The following is a 15,918-nucleotide window of genomic DNA, read 5'->3' as shown; positions in this document are numbered from 1 at the left end:
CGCCCTACCACCGCGGCCCCCATGGGGTCCGCAGAGGTTGTGCAGCCGCTTTGGTTGGGAGGCGGGGTGCAGACCCTAGGGCAGCCTCCAGGAGCCCCTGCACCAACCCCAGGTCCAACCTCTGCATCACCATCCCAGAAGAGAGTGTGTTCCCAGACCCCACCTTCCAACACATGGAGGAAGGCTTCCAGGTGTCCCCACCCCATCCCCTCTGGACCCCTTCAGATTGTAGCTCAGAGGCCTAAGTCCACCACCAAAGAGCTTCAGCTAGCTAGCTGTCTGCCCTCTCCTCAGAAACCCACAAGGACCAGGCCTGTTTCCAAAACCTTTGGTTGCCTCATGCTTGAGATTGTCTACATATTAGGCATTCAATTAATATCTGCTCCCTGAATGGCTGAATCAGAGAATCAATGCTTTAATAAATAAAGAACTTAGTAGTTGGTCAGGTTTGTGTTTGGGCAGATGTGCTGCATCTCCTGCCCTAGCTATCAGTGCCGTACCAAACTCTAAGCACCCTGTAGTACAACATCCGTGTCTTGGTCCATTCGAGACTAACAGGAGAAGGTAAACATTTTGTGGAGCACACCTCACAGCCAGAAATCAAATGCCTCTCCGTGGTGTCTGGGTGGACAATTGCCTGGCATCACAGCTTCCGGTCCTGGTTTGGCGGGCCCCACCAGCTGGCTTAGACAGAGGACTTGCCCTTCAACAACTGTTTCTGTTTCTCACTGTGCTTTTGGGGGTTCTTTTCTTGAAACTTCTGCCACCAAGACTTCCCACGCAGAATAAAAATATTATATGTCATGTTCGCTGGAGGATGTCTGAAATAAAACACACAAAACCACACTGTGCAACAACGTGTGTAGGAATTCCTACTGTCTACGCTTTGGGTGGGGACAGAGGCTTAAGTTTCTGAGGGGTGAGCATTTGATGGCCCCACAGGAAGGTCAGTCATGTGTGAAATTCATTTTGCCTCTGGGCACCAGAGAGTTTCCAAGAAACTCCTTTCCCTGCCCCCAACTTTGTGGTAACACAGGCTCTCCACAGCTTCAATTCGCCTCTGTGGGATGGAGCCACGGTCTTGGCCACTTCTTGTGATACCTTCTAAAGGCACAGAAGGGAAATGACAAAGCTGATGTATAAGCCCCAGTCAGAATTGTGAAGTGCATCAAGCTTCCAGAAGCTCTTGAAATCTTCCATCTCTAACTTCTGCCATATTCTGGGCTCCTCTTTGACTTTCAGTCCTGTCTCCGAGGAGGAAGCTGGATGTGAGGCAGTGGTGGCTGGCCTGAATGGGTTACCAGTCTCGGGAATCATAGTGTTTTAAAAAACACCTTTAGGGAAAGCAATGTCACTCTTGTGGGCAATTTTAAGTACTGCAGCTTCCGAATTGTGGGGGAGGGACACTTCACCCCCCACAGAACACCACAGCTTCCTTTCTCTGTGGACAAGCTGAGCACATAACACAGTGCTGAGCAAGACCCGAGGGGCCTTGGGAAGCTGCTTTTCCCTGTGATAAAGAAGTGTGTCTCAAGGGATGCAGACAGAGGCACATAATTTCAAGATGCAATTACTGCAAATGCATAATCTTGTAAGCCATTTAATTTCTAGTGCCTACTCAAGGTTACAGCCACTGTATCAGAGCCCTCTCATCAGGGGGATAACAGACACATTCAGCAAGTGGTACAGACAGACCTTGACTGGTCAACATGGCCTCTATCAGAGCGGAGCCCTGGAGGGCCACTGCTGGGCTAGGCCCTTCATTTGCAGGACCCCGGGGGAAGACTGAAAAGTTTGTGGGAGGTCCTGGGAGGTGCCGTTTACCAACCAGTAGAGGGATCGTTCAATATTCTAACCAGGGCTGACCCAGGGCGAACAAGCCAAATGTCAGCCCTGTGGTCATCTCCTCCACAACCTCAGCCCTCCCTGCCCTCGTATTCCTCTTTTCCAATCTTTCAGGCAGAGGCTGTACCATCTCCTCTTTTTTAAGTGGCCATCAGTGCGAAAATCTCTGTGACCTAACTTAAGGGATTCTTTATGGAGGCCAGCATGGACCCAGCCAGGAAATCCATACCCGGCTGTGTGTCAAAACCAAAGCAGTGCTTAAAAACTCCTAGCCCGGGCCATCTGTGCCCTATGAATACACAATGTAACTCCAGGATCACCAGGAAGCTCAGGGGCAACATTGGCACGGATACCCAGGAGTTCTTCGGAGGAAGGCAGGAGCTAAGAGCCACTCACGATTGCTGTTTCCTCCTGCAGCACATGGTCAACGCCAGCAGCAACAATGCTGTGACCACGAGGACTCCCGCCACTGAGCCAGCACCAATGATGATGTTCCTCTGGAGGAACTGCAGAAGCTGCTCACATGGTATGGTCTTATCTGGAATATCTAAATGAAAAGACACATGGCAAAGTAAACAGAAAGAAAGTCCCCATACAGATCTGCAGGGACGAACCTGTTAGCTCTGCTTACAGCAGAACTGAAAATATTAGAAACTTGGCCTCTGGCCCCAGAAGTCCTCTGGGGGAAGAAACTGGCTTTGTTTGGGAAAATACACTCCTAAGCTGTTTGGCAGTGACATGAGATGCTGTGTGGTGCTGGAGGTGAGACGCTGAGGGTATGAACCCAGCAAGCAGCAAAGCAACCAAAAAGAAGGGACAACAAGGCACAGTTTGCAGGAGAAGAAGAATAGAGGAAGGTCAGATGGAAGGGGGAGGCAGGGGCCCCCAAGAGGGTGGAAAATTCTGCAATGGCTACTAAAAACAGTGGAATCAAATACTCAGTTTCGAGCTATCCCCCATCAGCCCACCCTCCCAGCTTCAAGAAGTCCTGCCATATATAGCATCTGCCTCAAGTGCATAGGTTTGACAGAATCTCATTCACAAGGATAAGCATGTTGCCAGATGAACTTCAGCTCTTACAGCCTGTAGGGACTTGCCGAAATCCTGAGGGTAGATTTTGAATGCCACCATGTACGGGCTTAGGAGCACAAGACAATCTTAGCTAGAGACCCCAGCTGACATCAGGGACTCCTAGAGCTTCTGTCACTCCACTTGTAATGTGACAAAAGCAGGAAGCAGGGAAATGGGGCAGAGACGTTCCATGATAGGAACTGGATGGTTTGGTGTGAAGAAGCACTGAGGGGAGGCTAGCAATGCAGGCCCAGGGGATGCTGGCCAAGGGCCATCTTGGGTTGTGGGAAGAAAACTGGAAACGTCCAACTTGCCGCTTCCATCTAAGCTACAGTGAGAGGCAGCAGCACCAAGCCACTCCAAGGCTTGTTGGGAAAAGTCAGCACATTGTTGGTAGTGATGGGCAAGTTGCTACTCGTTCTGAATGGGCCCAGGCTCAGGTCATCCAAGGCTGAAGACCAGGGACTAGTCAATATTTGGATTTAATCCCTCCTACTTGTTAGAAAGCCTCAGTGTGCAGTAATGGCAGAGGCTCAGATGATGATGCCCATGTTAGGAAGAACCCTGGCTGTGTAGAAATGACTGAAAGTAGCATCTTTTAAAAAGGGTGGTTAAATCCCGAGTTAGTTTCATTCATCATTTACTGACAGATTGTATGCATTGTGGGTAAATAAAAGGCATGCTGACATCTCCTCTGTTAAAATACCATGAAAGGCACAGATGCATTCTGAAGTTACCTGTTCATGTCTTGTTTAGCTTATTAGCTTATTAGTTCGTAAGTGTCTTGTTATAACTTATTACCTGTCTTAGCTGCTGCTTCAAGTGTTTCTTTATTTATAGCAGTAAATGGTTCATTCATATTCCTGTTGGAGAGAGAGGATTCTTTATCCCTCTTCTCTGAATTGTGATCTATGGAATACAAAAGACAAAATGTGTTCATCTAAAAACAACCATTGGCCTGTGATTAGTTCTGGTTTTTTAAAGATTTCATTTTTAAGTAATCTCTACACCTAACACGGGGCTCAAACTTATAACCCTAAAATACAGAGTCATATGCTCTAATGACAGAGCCAGCAAGGCCCTCCTAAGTAGTTCTATTTTTTTTTTTAAGATTTTATTTGTTTATTTATTTGACAGACAGAGATCACAAGTAGGCAGAGAAGCAGACAGAGAGAGATTTGGAGGGAGGAAGCAGGCTCCCTGCTGAGCAGAGAGCCCAATGTGGGACTTGATCCCAGGACCCTGAGAACATGACCTGAGCCAAAGGCAGAGGTTTAACCCACTGAGTCACCCAGGCGCCCAGTAGTTCTATTTTTATGATAAAAATAACTTCCTCTCGGGGCACCTGAGTGGCTCAGTCAAAGTTCCGACTCTCGATTTCCTCTCAGGTCATGATCTCATGTGGGATGGAGCCCTGCAGTAAGCTCCACACTCAGCACAAAGTCTGCTTGTCCCTCTCCCTTTGCTCCTCCCCTACTCACACTCTTCTCTCTCTCTTTCAAAGAAATAAATAAAATCTTAAAAAAAAAAAAAAAAAGACTTGGGGTGCCCGAGTGGCTCCCAGGATCCTGGAATAGAGCCCCATGTCGGGCTCTCTGCTCAGCAGGGAGCCTGCTTCCCTTCTTTCTCTGCCTGCCTACTTGTGATCTCTCTCACTGCCTACTTGTGATCTCTGTCTGTCAAATAAATAAAATCTTTTTAAAAAGAAGAAGAAGAAGAGTGAGAAGTAATGAACCATGTACCCCCAGCACACTTCAAGGCTGGAGCCCTCAAGCCCAGATGCCTTTGAGCTAAGTGTCAGCTTTGGCGTGAGTTTGGTGAATCTGCCTTGGCCTAGCTCTCAAAGAGGTGGGGATCAGACAATGTGGTTGACACCGCTGTGGTATGAGACAACAGCCTCTCAAGGTCTTAATTATTTCTGGGGAAGGAGAGAAATGTGTTCCTTCTTTAGCCTGGCTTAGAAAAGAGAGAAAACTTCCAACTTAAAGTGAGTCATAATTACTTGACTACGGAAATGCCAGCTTGTCAAATCAGTCAAGAGATTAACAACCACAGAGACACGTAAAACTCTGGACAGTGTAGTTAATCTGCTAAGGGGTTACACTGGCCTTGCTCTTTCACAGAGGTGTGGAAAAGATTGACTCATCATTTGAACACAAATTTTCACCCTCTGTGACTCTGTACCACAGAAACAAAACCAGAATTAGAAGCCACTGTCTATGCTTACCCATCAATGTGGCTTGTGATTTTGATCATTTGTTGCAATTTTTTTGGTGAGACAACATAAGCACAGTTACCAAGTTTTGCCAAATGCAGGCTATTTCCAGACCTCATTTCAATGATAGAAAATCATTAACTATGAGAGAAACAGTAGCCCATTATAGGAGCAAGGACAACAAGCTAAGCCCAACATCCATGAGGGAGACTCAATTCAAGTGCCAGCCACATCCTGGTCAAACCGTGCTAAATGAGTCCAGAACCAAGAAATTTGGGTGGTGTTTTCAGGGAAAAGTTGAAGTCTTACATCATAATTTCTCTGCTTTTCCTCTTAAGAGACTAGTGAAATAAGACTCTGATTGCTTCTCTTAAGAGCACCTTACTAGGGCACCTGGGTGGCTCAGTGGGTTAAGCTTCTGCCTTCGGCTCAGGTCATGATCCCAGGGTCCTAGGATTGAGCCCCACATCACGATCTCTGCTCAGCAGGGAGCCTGCTTCCTCTTCTTTCTCTGCCTGCCTCTCTGCCTACTTGTGATCTCTGTCTCTCAAATAAATAAATAAATAATTTTTAAAATTTAAAAAAAAAAAAGAGCACCTTACTGCTGCACCGTTAACTGAGAACTAGGTTCCCTTCAGCAGAGCTCTATCAGTAATAGCTGGAACTCGCACACACCTATGCACACTTTAACACGACACTTCACTTCTCAAAAAAAAAAAAAAAAATCATTTCCTCAGCCATCTTCCTACCCAGCTCTTTTCACCATTAATTTTGGCATGGGGCGGGGGGCAGGTATGGTTACGGCTGCTAAGGAAGATGTGTGTGGTCTGGATTTCCTACTCCAACAGAACGGCTTCAGAGCAGCTGGCCTCTGACAAGAGGCCTGGTCAACCTCTTTTTCTTATGTGGCGTGACCTCTACTACTGTGTGCAGTAATTCACTCTCTCTACTCAAAAAACCTTGGCAAGCAGACCCTCATTTCTTGTGCTCTCAAAGCTCCATTCAAAGACAACCTGAAGCACTTTTTACATCCCTTCCATTTTAGCATATTTATAGCTAATAATTTTGGATGATGCTGACTTTCCTATTGGCAGTGAAATCTTGGAGGACACAAGTGCCTTCCTTGTTTAGCTCTCAACTCCTGGCACAGAGCCTCTCACCAAGTAGGAGATCAATAGCTAGGTCTTTAGTGAGAGAAGGAATCCTGAAGACTCTTGACTGAAACCTCATGAGAGACTCTGAGCCAGAACCACCCAGCTAAGCCTGATTTGTTGGCCAAGGTTGCAGTCCTTTGAAGGCTTACTGGTACCAGAGGGTCTGTTTCCAAGACGGCTCACTCACACAGATGTTGACAGTAGGTCTCATCTCTCCACTGGCTGGAGGCATCACAAGGGCCTCTCCTTAAGTCAGTGGACACTACTGGAATGTCCTCACAACATGGCAACTGACTTTCCCCAGAGTGAGCCATTCAAGAGATAGCTGGGCAGAAAACAAAATGTCTTTGATGACCTAATCTATGAAGCAGAACACCATCACTTCTATCATGTTCTATTCATTTGAAGCAACTCACTAAGTCCATCCCACACTCAAGAGGAGGGGGACCAAAGAATTTCTGGACCTATTTTAAAGCCACAGTAGAAATGAAATTCCAAAGAAGATAGCTGAACAAAGGAAATATTTGCTTATATCCATATAACATAAGGATTTTAATCAGCTCCCTCCGGTTTTGTGGATGGAGAGAAGTGACACTATTACAAATGGATTTACACTCTACAGGAAGCCTGGACTTTGGTATATGACCCATCCCATTAAGCAGAGACCCCTGAATGATTGAACCACATGTTGAGGTCAAACCATATGAAATATGACCGATTTTTTTTTTAAAGATTAATTTATTTATTTTAGAGAGAAAGCAGGGAGGAAGAGCAGAGGGAGAGGGAGAAAGAATCTCACGCAGACGCCCTGCTGAGCGCAGAGGCAGACACAGGGCTTGATCTCATGACCCTGAGGTCATGACCTGAGCTGAAATCAAGGGTTGGATGCTTAACTGACTGAGCCACCCAGGAGGCCCTTAACCATTTTCGACCTATAAAAAACAGTAAGTTCAGATGATTCAACTTGACATTATACTCCCAAGGTAAGTTTTCTAATCTATGTATTTCTTTTCATTGTGAGACTCCTAGAAACTCAATACCATGGATTATCAAGATGAGTGTAATGATTGATTTTTAATATGATCTTTGTGTATTGAAGAAAAAAAGAAAAAAAAAGAATGGCCTCCAAACCTAGTTTAGATTGGCCACTGTACACCTTGGGGGTCTGGGAAGATAGAGGGAAATAAATCCATTTTATACTTTGGCCACTGTACACCTTGGGGGTCTGGGAAGACAGAGGAAAGTAAATCCATTTTATACTTTGGCCACTGTATACCTTGGGGCTCTGGGAAGATAGAGGAAAATAAATCCATTTTATACTCCAGGCAATGAGTCAAGCTCATTGGAAGGATATAAGGAAGAAAAATCACACACTGAAGGAGCCAAAAGTAAACTTGAAGAAATAGAAAGACATCCCCATTCCAGCACAGAATGACTTACCATCAGTTTTCCCAAAGTGAGTAGTCATGTCTGTCTTATAAATTTAACGCATAACTCTTATAAATTTAATGCAATGCTAATAAAAATATCGACAGGCTTCTAATGAAGTTACACAAGTTGATACTAAAATTTATGTAAAAAAACAAACATGCAAAAATTGCGAGGAAAATACGGAACAAGCAAAAACTGCAAAGAAGGGGCTAGTCGCATAAGGCACTAACACAAAGTAGTTCAGCTTCTGTAATTAAAATAGGGTGGATGGATGCCTGGGTGGCTCAGCCTGTTAAATGACTGCCTTCGTCTCAGGTCATGAACGCAGGGTCCTAGGATTGAATCCCGCATCCGACTCCTTGCTCAGCAGGAGCCTGCTTCTCCCTCTGCCTCTGCTGTTCCCCCTGCTTGTGCTCTCTCTAACTCTGACAAATGAATAAATAAAACTTAAAAAAAAAAAAAAAAACAGTGTGGTACTGTTTTATACAGCAACCAGTAGGCCAGTGGTTAGGATATAAAGCCCAGGAAGAGACCTAGGACATATGGAAATTTAGTATAAGATAAAGGAGGTATCTCAGATCATCGGAACACAGATGGACTTTTTAATAAATGGTGTAGCCATTTCAGAGAAAAATGGCATGACTTGGACTGTGTTGATTAAATCATTCAAACCCGTGTATGGTTCTCAGTATAAAATCATTCTCTCACAGCTGCTGGTATAGACCTAGGTGCCAAAGAGATGCTCAACTACATTGAATTTATGATTATCATGAAATCCACAGAAGGAAATTTATAGGACAAATTCAGGAATGTTAGAGGTATTCATTTTAAAGAGAATTTGGCAGTAAATTAATCTCCAAAAACCATCTAGGTCAATGATTCCAAATGTTACCTGTAGGTAAGTCACTTGGAAAATAGGCATAATTGTGTGGAACCCCGGACTCCACTTTTAGAAACTCTAGTGGGTTCCAGAAAAAAGGGTTGATAATCTCTTCCCATTTCTCATCCTCTACCCCATGGCTGATGCTTGGTCCAGGTTGAGAACCACTGACATAGTTCATATTCTTATTCCCAGGAAAGACCACATATTTGCCAGCTTGGACAGTGACATAATTAGCCTATTTTTCCTTTTTAATCTTTCTAGCTGCTTCGGGAAGAAATGTTTCATGGGATGCTAGTTTCTTATCCTGTCTTCAGAGCCCATCTGCTCCCCCCATAATTGGGTCTGTGTGGTGAGCCTTTGCTCATCAGCTAAAGGAGAACACTTTCCCACAGTCCTCATGGTGGGGAGAGAGAGAACCCCTCTGGGCTATCACTTCAAGAATGTGTTCTGTACCTCACCAGTCCCTGCCCGCAGGGGGAGAGAGGGACTTCACGAGTAAGTTTGGGAAGAGGATTCAGGTACCTTTAGCCATCCGCTTCCAGAGAGCAAACATTTTGACCTGCTCTTCAATGCTGTGAATTTTACAGAATCAAACTCTCTTGTGGTGGGGTTGGGGGAAACCATAGTTACTCTTCCTAATTCGAAAAGAAGGCCCCACGTTACCCAGCCAAATTTTCTAGAGAAGATAGTCTGAGCTTCATCTATAGGATCCTTAGCTCAGTGTCACATTTGCTTCCAAACTCAGGTACAAGAAGATGAGGTATTACTTATTGGCCCCCAACTCCGAGTACGTCCATTTGCATTTACCATTAGTAGAAATTCTGTCCACGCTGCCAAAGAGAAACCTTGGTGCAGTAGAATACCCAGCAACATTGGGTCCTTTGATGAAAACTATGGTGGGGGGTGGGGAGATGAAAGAGAAAAATTTGTATCAGTACACACGTACACACTTTTGAGTGAGCACTTTGGGTCCATATTTTGTTTTAAGTGTTGAAATGCTGACATAGAATTCCACTTGTATTTGGAATGCATATTTGAAAGTTTACATGTCAATGTAGAGCAAGGCATCAGCTAGCTGCTGACTAGAGAGGCTGGTGCCCGCGCAGAGTCTGTGGGAAACAAACCTCAGGAATTGAAATTCACATCTGTATGCAAAATTCCAACACAGTGCCCATTTCTTGGCTGCCCGGGGCACTTCCCTGTACTGCTGGGAGTTTCTGATACATAATTCTATCCTTACAACCTATGATCAAACAACTGTCTTAATTCTCAAACTACTACTTAAAAAAATAATAATAATCTGAAGCTGCTTTGGGGAAGAGTATTTTTCTTTTTTGTTATTTCTCCTGGCGTGCTCTAGGTCAAGTGATTTTTTCCGGCCTGGGTCTTACCATTGAATGCAGGGACTAATGACTGCACCAGCTCTCCCCAGGGGCTAAGCAAAGTATCAAAGTATGCAGGGGGGGGGGGTGTACATAAAGTGTGTGCAGGACAAAGTTATGACGTTACTCAGGGCTCCTGTTGTAATTCCAGTTCCTATCTTCTGAACAGCCTCCAGAAAGTGAGAACCTGCTTTATACATGAACTCCAAGGATCCCCCACAAAATAGAAGGATAGGCACATCTGAGACCATAGATTTGAAGGTTATAGAGAGGTTTTCAGACAATTCTTTCCTGCCTTTCTTGATTTGTCTTTGCCACACATGGAGCTGTTTTAACAAATGCTAAAATGATAGCACTGTATATATCACATACAGAGACCTATAGGAATACATGCACCAATAGTTTAAAAGACATATACTTGCTTTCTGAATTCATGTCTCTCTTCGTAATTGATTTGCCTGCTGTTCTGGCTTCATCAAATGGTGTCCCATACGGAGCCTTGTAGAACACTTGCTGTAGAATTTCATCTCAAGTGAAGTAAAAAAGACGTGTTAATACCAGCCTTGGGGGATTGACATTTTTCTCTGTGTAAGTACCTAAAGCAGTCTACAAATACAGTAAATAGATGATATTAAGCTCAGGGGACATATGAAATTACACTCTGCCTTCTACTTGTCTTGGGAAGGGAAATCCTAACTCCTACAATCATTTCTGAAAAAGTGTGATTGAGCTAGATGTCTTGAGCAGTAAATATTTCCCATGAAAAGATATGCAGCTAGAAACTTTGCCCCAGACCTCATGACATTTAGTGTCATTATCTTCCTTCTTGCTCCTGTTATCATTCTGACCCACCTCTGAGACTTCCCCAAGAGGGCCCATGTATTTTTATAGGATGAAGTCCTTCAGGGCAAACATAAAGCAGAACAGATTTTTAAAAGTCAGAAAGCTCTTTATAAACTGTTCCTAATTTCTCATGGTTATACATTTTTAAATGTACTCCTCTTTCTTTCCTTTTTAAAGTTTTCAGCCTTCTACTTTTCCCTGGGGACAGCAGTTTCTTGTTATTTCTAGTTCTACTTAGCACAGCCACGGAAAATAACCTTCACAAATTCCATCCATTCTGTATATATTTTGAGCCCTTTTTCAAGGCTGTTGGTACATGGGTGGCTGTTCCACTCACCTGACAGAATATGCTTAAGGACCCAAAAAATTAGCTTTCAAATTTACTTATTCAAAATAATGAGTTTTTGTCACCAGCCCCATTTTTTTTCACACTATGATCCCATTTTATTAAAAAAAATTTTTTTTTAACACAATGCAACCTAATTTCTACAGGTACATACACAGGTCTGTAAATGTAGGATAAAACTACTGAAATGGGGCACCTGAATGGCTCAATAGGTTTAAGCATCTGCCTTTGGCTCAGGTCACGATCTCAGGGTCCTGAGACTGAGCCCGCCTTGCATCCAGCTCCCTGCTCAGCAGGAAGTCTGCTTCTCCCTCCCCAGTCCCCACTTGTGCACTCTCTCTCTCCCTCAAATAAACAAACAAAATCTTAAATGGGGGGAAAAAAAACCCCTATAACAGTTATCTTTATGGAGGTAGGGAACAAATAAAGATCAAATAGAACTTCAGCATTAAATAAATGTAAGGTTTTAGTTTCATGTATAAGGAGACTTATCACTTGTGTAAATACCAAACTTTTTAATTCACCAGAACTGACAAGGCACTATTGAGAATGATCCCAATTTTGTAAAAGCAGTAGAACCAACAAAAAATCTCTGCACAAGCACATATGTTTTTACTGGCACAGAGACAGATGGAGAGAGAGGAAGAATGCACACCTGGCCGATGGAAAGGGTGTAGGGAAGAGACTATTAACTTTTTCTTTACCCATTTCATACTGATACCTTTCTACCTTTTTAAAAAGGAAGTTAATTTTTTTAAAGAGATGTTATTAATCTCAAACAGCGCCCATTTTTGATAGTATAGAGAGGGTGACCATCTCTCCCCACCTTGTCACCTATCTGGCAGAGGTACTCAGCCTTTGCCATCCTGTCACCAGCCCCTTCCTTGACAGATGCGTTGACCTGTAAATTCCTCAACTGTTGCTCAGAGAGAACCTGGAAAGTTTACTGGTGGCCCCCCAACGCCAAGGCCAACACTAACGTGGTGCTGGGCAGGTCAATAGGCCTTTGGGGGTATAATGGGATCCTCCCAAACCCCAAACCAGACACCCACCTTCACACTCACTCACTCCCCTTCCACACATGTGGGGTGGGATTCAGAGACATGGGGCTTCTGCAAGAAGGAGAAAAGTCTCTGATTCCCGGGTGAGAATTCCCAGCACAGTAAGGTGGCTGCAAGAGCTATCTGCACCCCTTCACCCATTCAGTCATGGTAACTACCCAGCCTGCAACCAGCCAGACACTCAGTGCAGGTCCCCTGGAGCCTCTTTAATAGCACACGTGGAGGAAGAACAAACCCAGAATTCCCAATATGCGGCAGTTCCTGGAAAAAAGGCCCATGCCCCATGTAGAGAGAAGGCCCTTCCAAGCAGGATTGGCGGGCATAGTTCTGCAATCAGAACATCCAAAAGGTTCTAACCCAGAGGGAAGCATCAGTGCTCACACTCCTGGGAGCTCTTTCTCAGACCAGATGTAACTCTCAGTGTCTACCCCTGACCCAAACACACCACCAGGGAGGAGAGCTTTCTCTGGATTCTGGTTGGCTTCCATACTGCATCTGTGGTTTCAAACATTTTCCCTCATCTCAGCTCTCTGCAAAGACCTCCCTAGACCTTATTTTGTTGTTGCTGCTTTTAAATTTAAAAAAAATTTATATATATAATTTATGGTGTGTATACATTTATTTATTTATTTATTTATTTATTTATTTATATAATCTATGTTGATTATATATAATTTCCTATTTAAGCATTTTTAAGTGTACAATTCAGGAGCATTAAGGATATTCACACTGTTGTGCAAACCTCACCACTATTTACTTCCAGAAATTTTCCATCTTCTCAGACAGAAATTCTGTACCGTTAAGCAGTAATTCTCCATTCCTCCCACCCCCTAGCCCCTAGTAACCTCTATTCTACTTTCTATCTCCAATAATTTGCCTATTTTAGATACCTTGCATAGGTGGAATCATACAATATTTGTGCTTTTGTGTCTTTATTTCTTTTTTTTTAAAGATTTTATTTATTTATTTGACAGAGAGAGAGATCACAAATAGGCAGAGAGACAGACAGAGGGAGAGATGAGGAGAAGCAGGCTCTCCGCTGAGCAGAGAGCCCAACGCAGGACTCGATCCCAAGCCCCTGGGATCATGACCTGAGCCGAAGGCAGAGGCTCAACCCACCGAGCCACCCAGGCGCCCCTTGTGTCTTTATTTCATTTGGTATAATGTCTTCAAGGTTCACCCATGAATTAGCATGTAACAGAATTTCATTCATTTTTATAATCAAATACTATTCCATTGTATGTCTGTACCACATATTGCGTATTCATTCATCTGTGATGGACACTTGGATTATCTCCACACTCTTGTCTATTGTGAATAATCCTGCTATGAACATTGGTATACAATTATCCGTCTGAGCTGGTTTTCAATTCTAGTAGGTATATATCTAGAATATATTCTAGATCATATGGTATATTCTGGTCTTATGGTAATTCTATGTTAAACATTTGGAAGAACCACCAAACTGTTTTCCACACACACCATTCTCACCACCATCTTAACATTCTCACTTATTTCCTACATCCTCACCAACACTGACTTCCCTAAGGAAAAAAAAAAAATACACACTCTAATATGTGCAATGTTTTATCTTATTGTGGTTTTGATTTGCAGTTCCCAAATGACTAGTAATATTGAGTAACTTTTCATGTTCTTATTGTCCATTTGTGTATCTTCCTTGGAAAATGTCTATTCAAGTCCTTCACTCATTTTTAAATTGGGTCATTTGGTTGGTTGGTTTGGTTGGTTGGTTTGTTGTTGTTTTTGAGTTGTAGTAGTTCTCTATATATTCTAGATCTTAATCCCTTATCAGATATATGATTTGCAGAGATCTACTTCCATTCTGTAGGTTGTCTTTTCACTGTCTTGATAGTATTTCTTGATGCACAGTTTTTAAATTTGGCAAAGTCCAATTTATCTATTTTTCCTTTTGTTGCCTATGCTTTTGGTGCCAAAATTAATGCACCTTTGCCTAATCCAAGCTCATGAAGATTTTCTCCTACGTTTTCTTCTAGAATTTAAAGCTTAGCTCAAAAATGTAGGTCTTTCACCCAGTTGTTTTAATTTTTGTGTATTACTATTTACTATTAAGTAAAGATTCAACTTCATTTTTTTGCATGTGAATACTCAGTTTTCCCAGGACAGTTTGTTGAAGAGACTGTTCTTTCCCCTTGAATGGTCTTGACACCCTTGTTTAAAATCAAATGACCATGGATGTATGCATTTATTTCTGGACTCTCTGTTCCATTCCATTCGTCTGTAAATCAAGATATCCTTATGCCAGTGCCATACTATTTTAATCACTGTAGTTTTGTAGTAAGTTTTGAAATAGGGATACTTCCAAATGTTTTGTTCTTTTATTTTTTAAGATATATTTATTTATTTATCTTAGAGAGAGAGAAAGAGAGGGAATCTCCAGCAGACTCCCCACTAAGCACAGAGCCTGATGCGGGGCTCAATCCCACAACCTATGAAATCATGACCTGAGCTGAAACCAAGAGTGGGAGGCTTAATCAACTGAGTCCCCCAGGAACTCTCCAAATTTATTCTTCTGTTTCAAGATTATTTTGACTACTTTGGGTCTACTGAGATTCTATGGGAATTTCAGAATGAGTTCTTCTATTTTTGCAAAAAATGCAATTAGAATTTTGATAGGTTTGCACTGAATCTGTAGATCACTCTGGGGACTATTGTCATCTTTACAACAGTAAATCTTTCAATCCATGAACATAGGATATCATTCCATTTATTTAGGTCTTCTTTCATTTCTTTCAGCAATGTGTTGTCCTTTCCTGCGTACAGGATGTTTGCCTCCTTTGTTAAATGTATTCCTAAGTATTTTAATCTTTTTGATGCCATTGTAAACAGAATTGTTTTCTCGATCTCTTTTCCTTTATTTTTTTTTGGGGGGGCTATTCATATCAGAATATAGAAATACAAATGATTTTTCTGTGTTGTTTTTATATCCTGCAAACTTTCAGATGGAGCTAGAGAGTATTATACCAAGCAAAATAAGTCATTCAGAGAAAGACAAATATCATATGATTTCACACATATGTGGAATTTAAGAAACAAAACAAAGGAGAGAAGGGAAAAGAGAGAGAGAATCAAACCAAGGAAGAGATATTGGTGCCTGGGTGGCTCAGTCAGTTAAGCATCTGTCTTTGGCTCAGGTCATAATCCTAGGATCCTGGGACTGAGTCCCACATTGGGCTCCCTGCTCGGTGGACAGTCTGCTTCTGCCTCTGCCCTGCCCTTTGCTTGTGCTCATGCGCTTTCTCTCTCTCAAAAATAAATAAATAAAATCTTTTTTTTTTTTAAGAAAAATTTTTTAAAGACACAGACTTAACTATAGAGAAGAACTAATGGTTATATGAATTAATTTTTTAGCTCTAACAATTTTTGTGAACTTTTTATGGATCTATTTTAGATCCTTTTATTTCTTTTTTCTTTTTTTTTCTTTTTTCCTAATTTCTCTGCTAGGACTTACAGTCTATGTTGAAAGAATTGGCAAGAATGTCTCATGCCCAATATTAGGAGAAAAACTTCCATTCTTTCATCACAGAGTATGATGCCAGCTACATATTTTTCATATATGGCATTTATCACATTGAGGAAGTGCCCTTATATTCCTAGTTTATTGAGTGTTTTTATCACAAAAGGATGTTAGATCTTTAAATAAGTTTT

General features: G+C 42.5%; 1 protein-coding gene across 3 annotated transcripts in view; it reads right to left on the bottom strand.

Annotated features, from left to right (window-relative positions):
• Positions 1 to 399: 399 nt before the first annotated feature.
• C9H2orf92 (chromosome 9 C2orf92 homolog) overlaps positions 400 to 15,918 on the bottom strand; it is a 41,315-nt gene continuing 25,796 nt past the window's right edge. For all 3 annotated transcript variants that reach the window (XM_059134667.1, XM_059134669.1, XM_059134668.1), the window contains 5 exons: positions 10,404 to 10,508; positions 9,407 to 9,490; positions 3,718 to 3,825; positions 2,242 to 2,392; positions 400 to 821 (listed from right to left, as the gene is read on the bottom strand). In XM_059134667.1, the coding sequence (XP_058990650.1) occupies positions 686 to 821; positions 2,242 to 2,392; positions 3,718 to 3,825; positions 9,407 to 9,490; positions 10,404 to 10,508 (584 nt within the window). In that variant the 3' untranslated portion in view covers positions 400 to 685. The remainder of the gene's footprint in view (positions 822 to 2,241; positions 2,393 to 3,717; positions 3,826 to 9,406; positions 9,491 to 10,403; positions 10,509 to 15,918) is intronic.

The sequence above is a fragment of the Mustela lutreola genome, chromosome 9, assembly GCF_030435805.1.
Source record: "Mustela lutreola isolate mMusLut2 chromosome 9, mMusLut2.pri, whole genome shotgun sequence".
In the NCBI taxonomy this organism is placed as follows: Eukaryota; Metazoa; Chordata; class Mammalia; order Carnivora; family Mustelidae; genus Mustela; species Mustela lutreola.
This window is presented reverse-complemented; position numbering and strand designations above follow the sequence as displayed.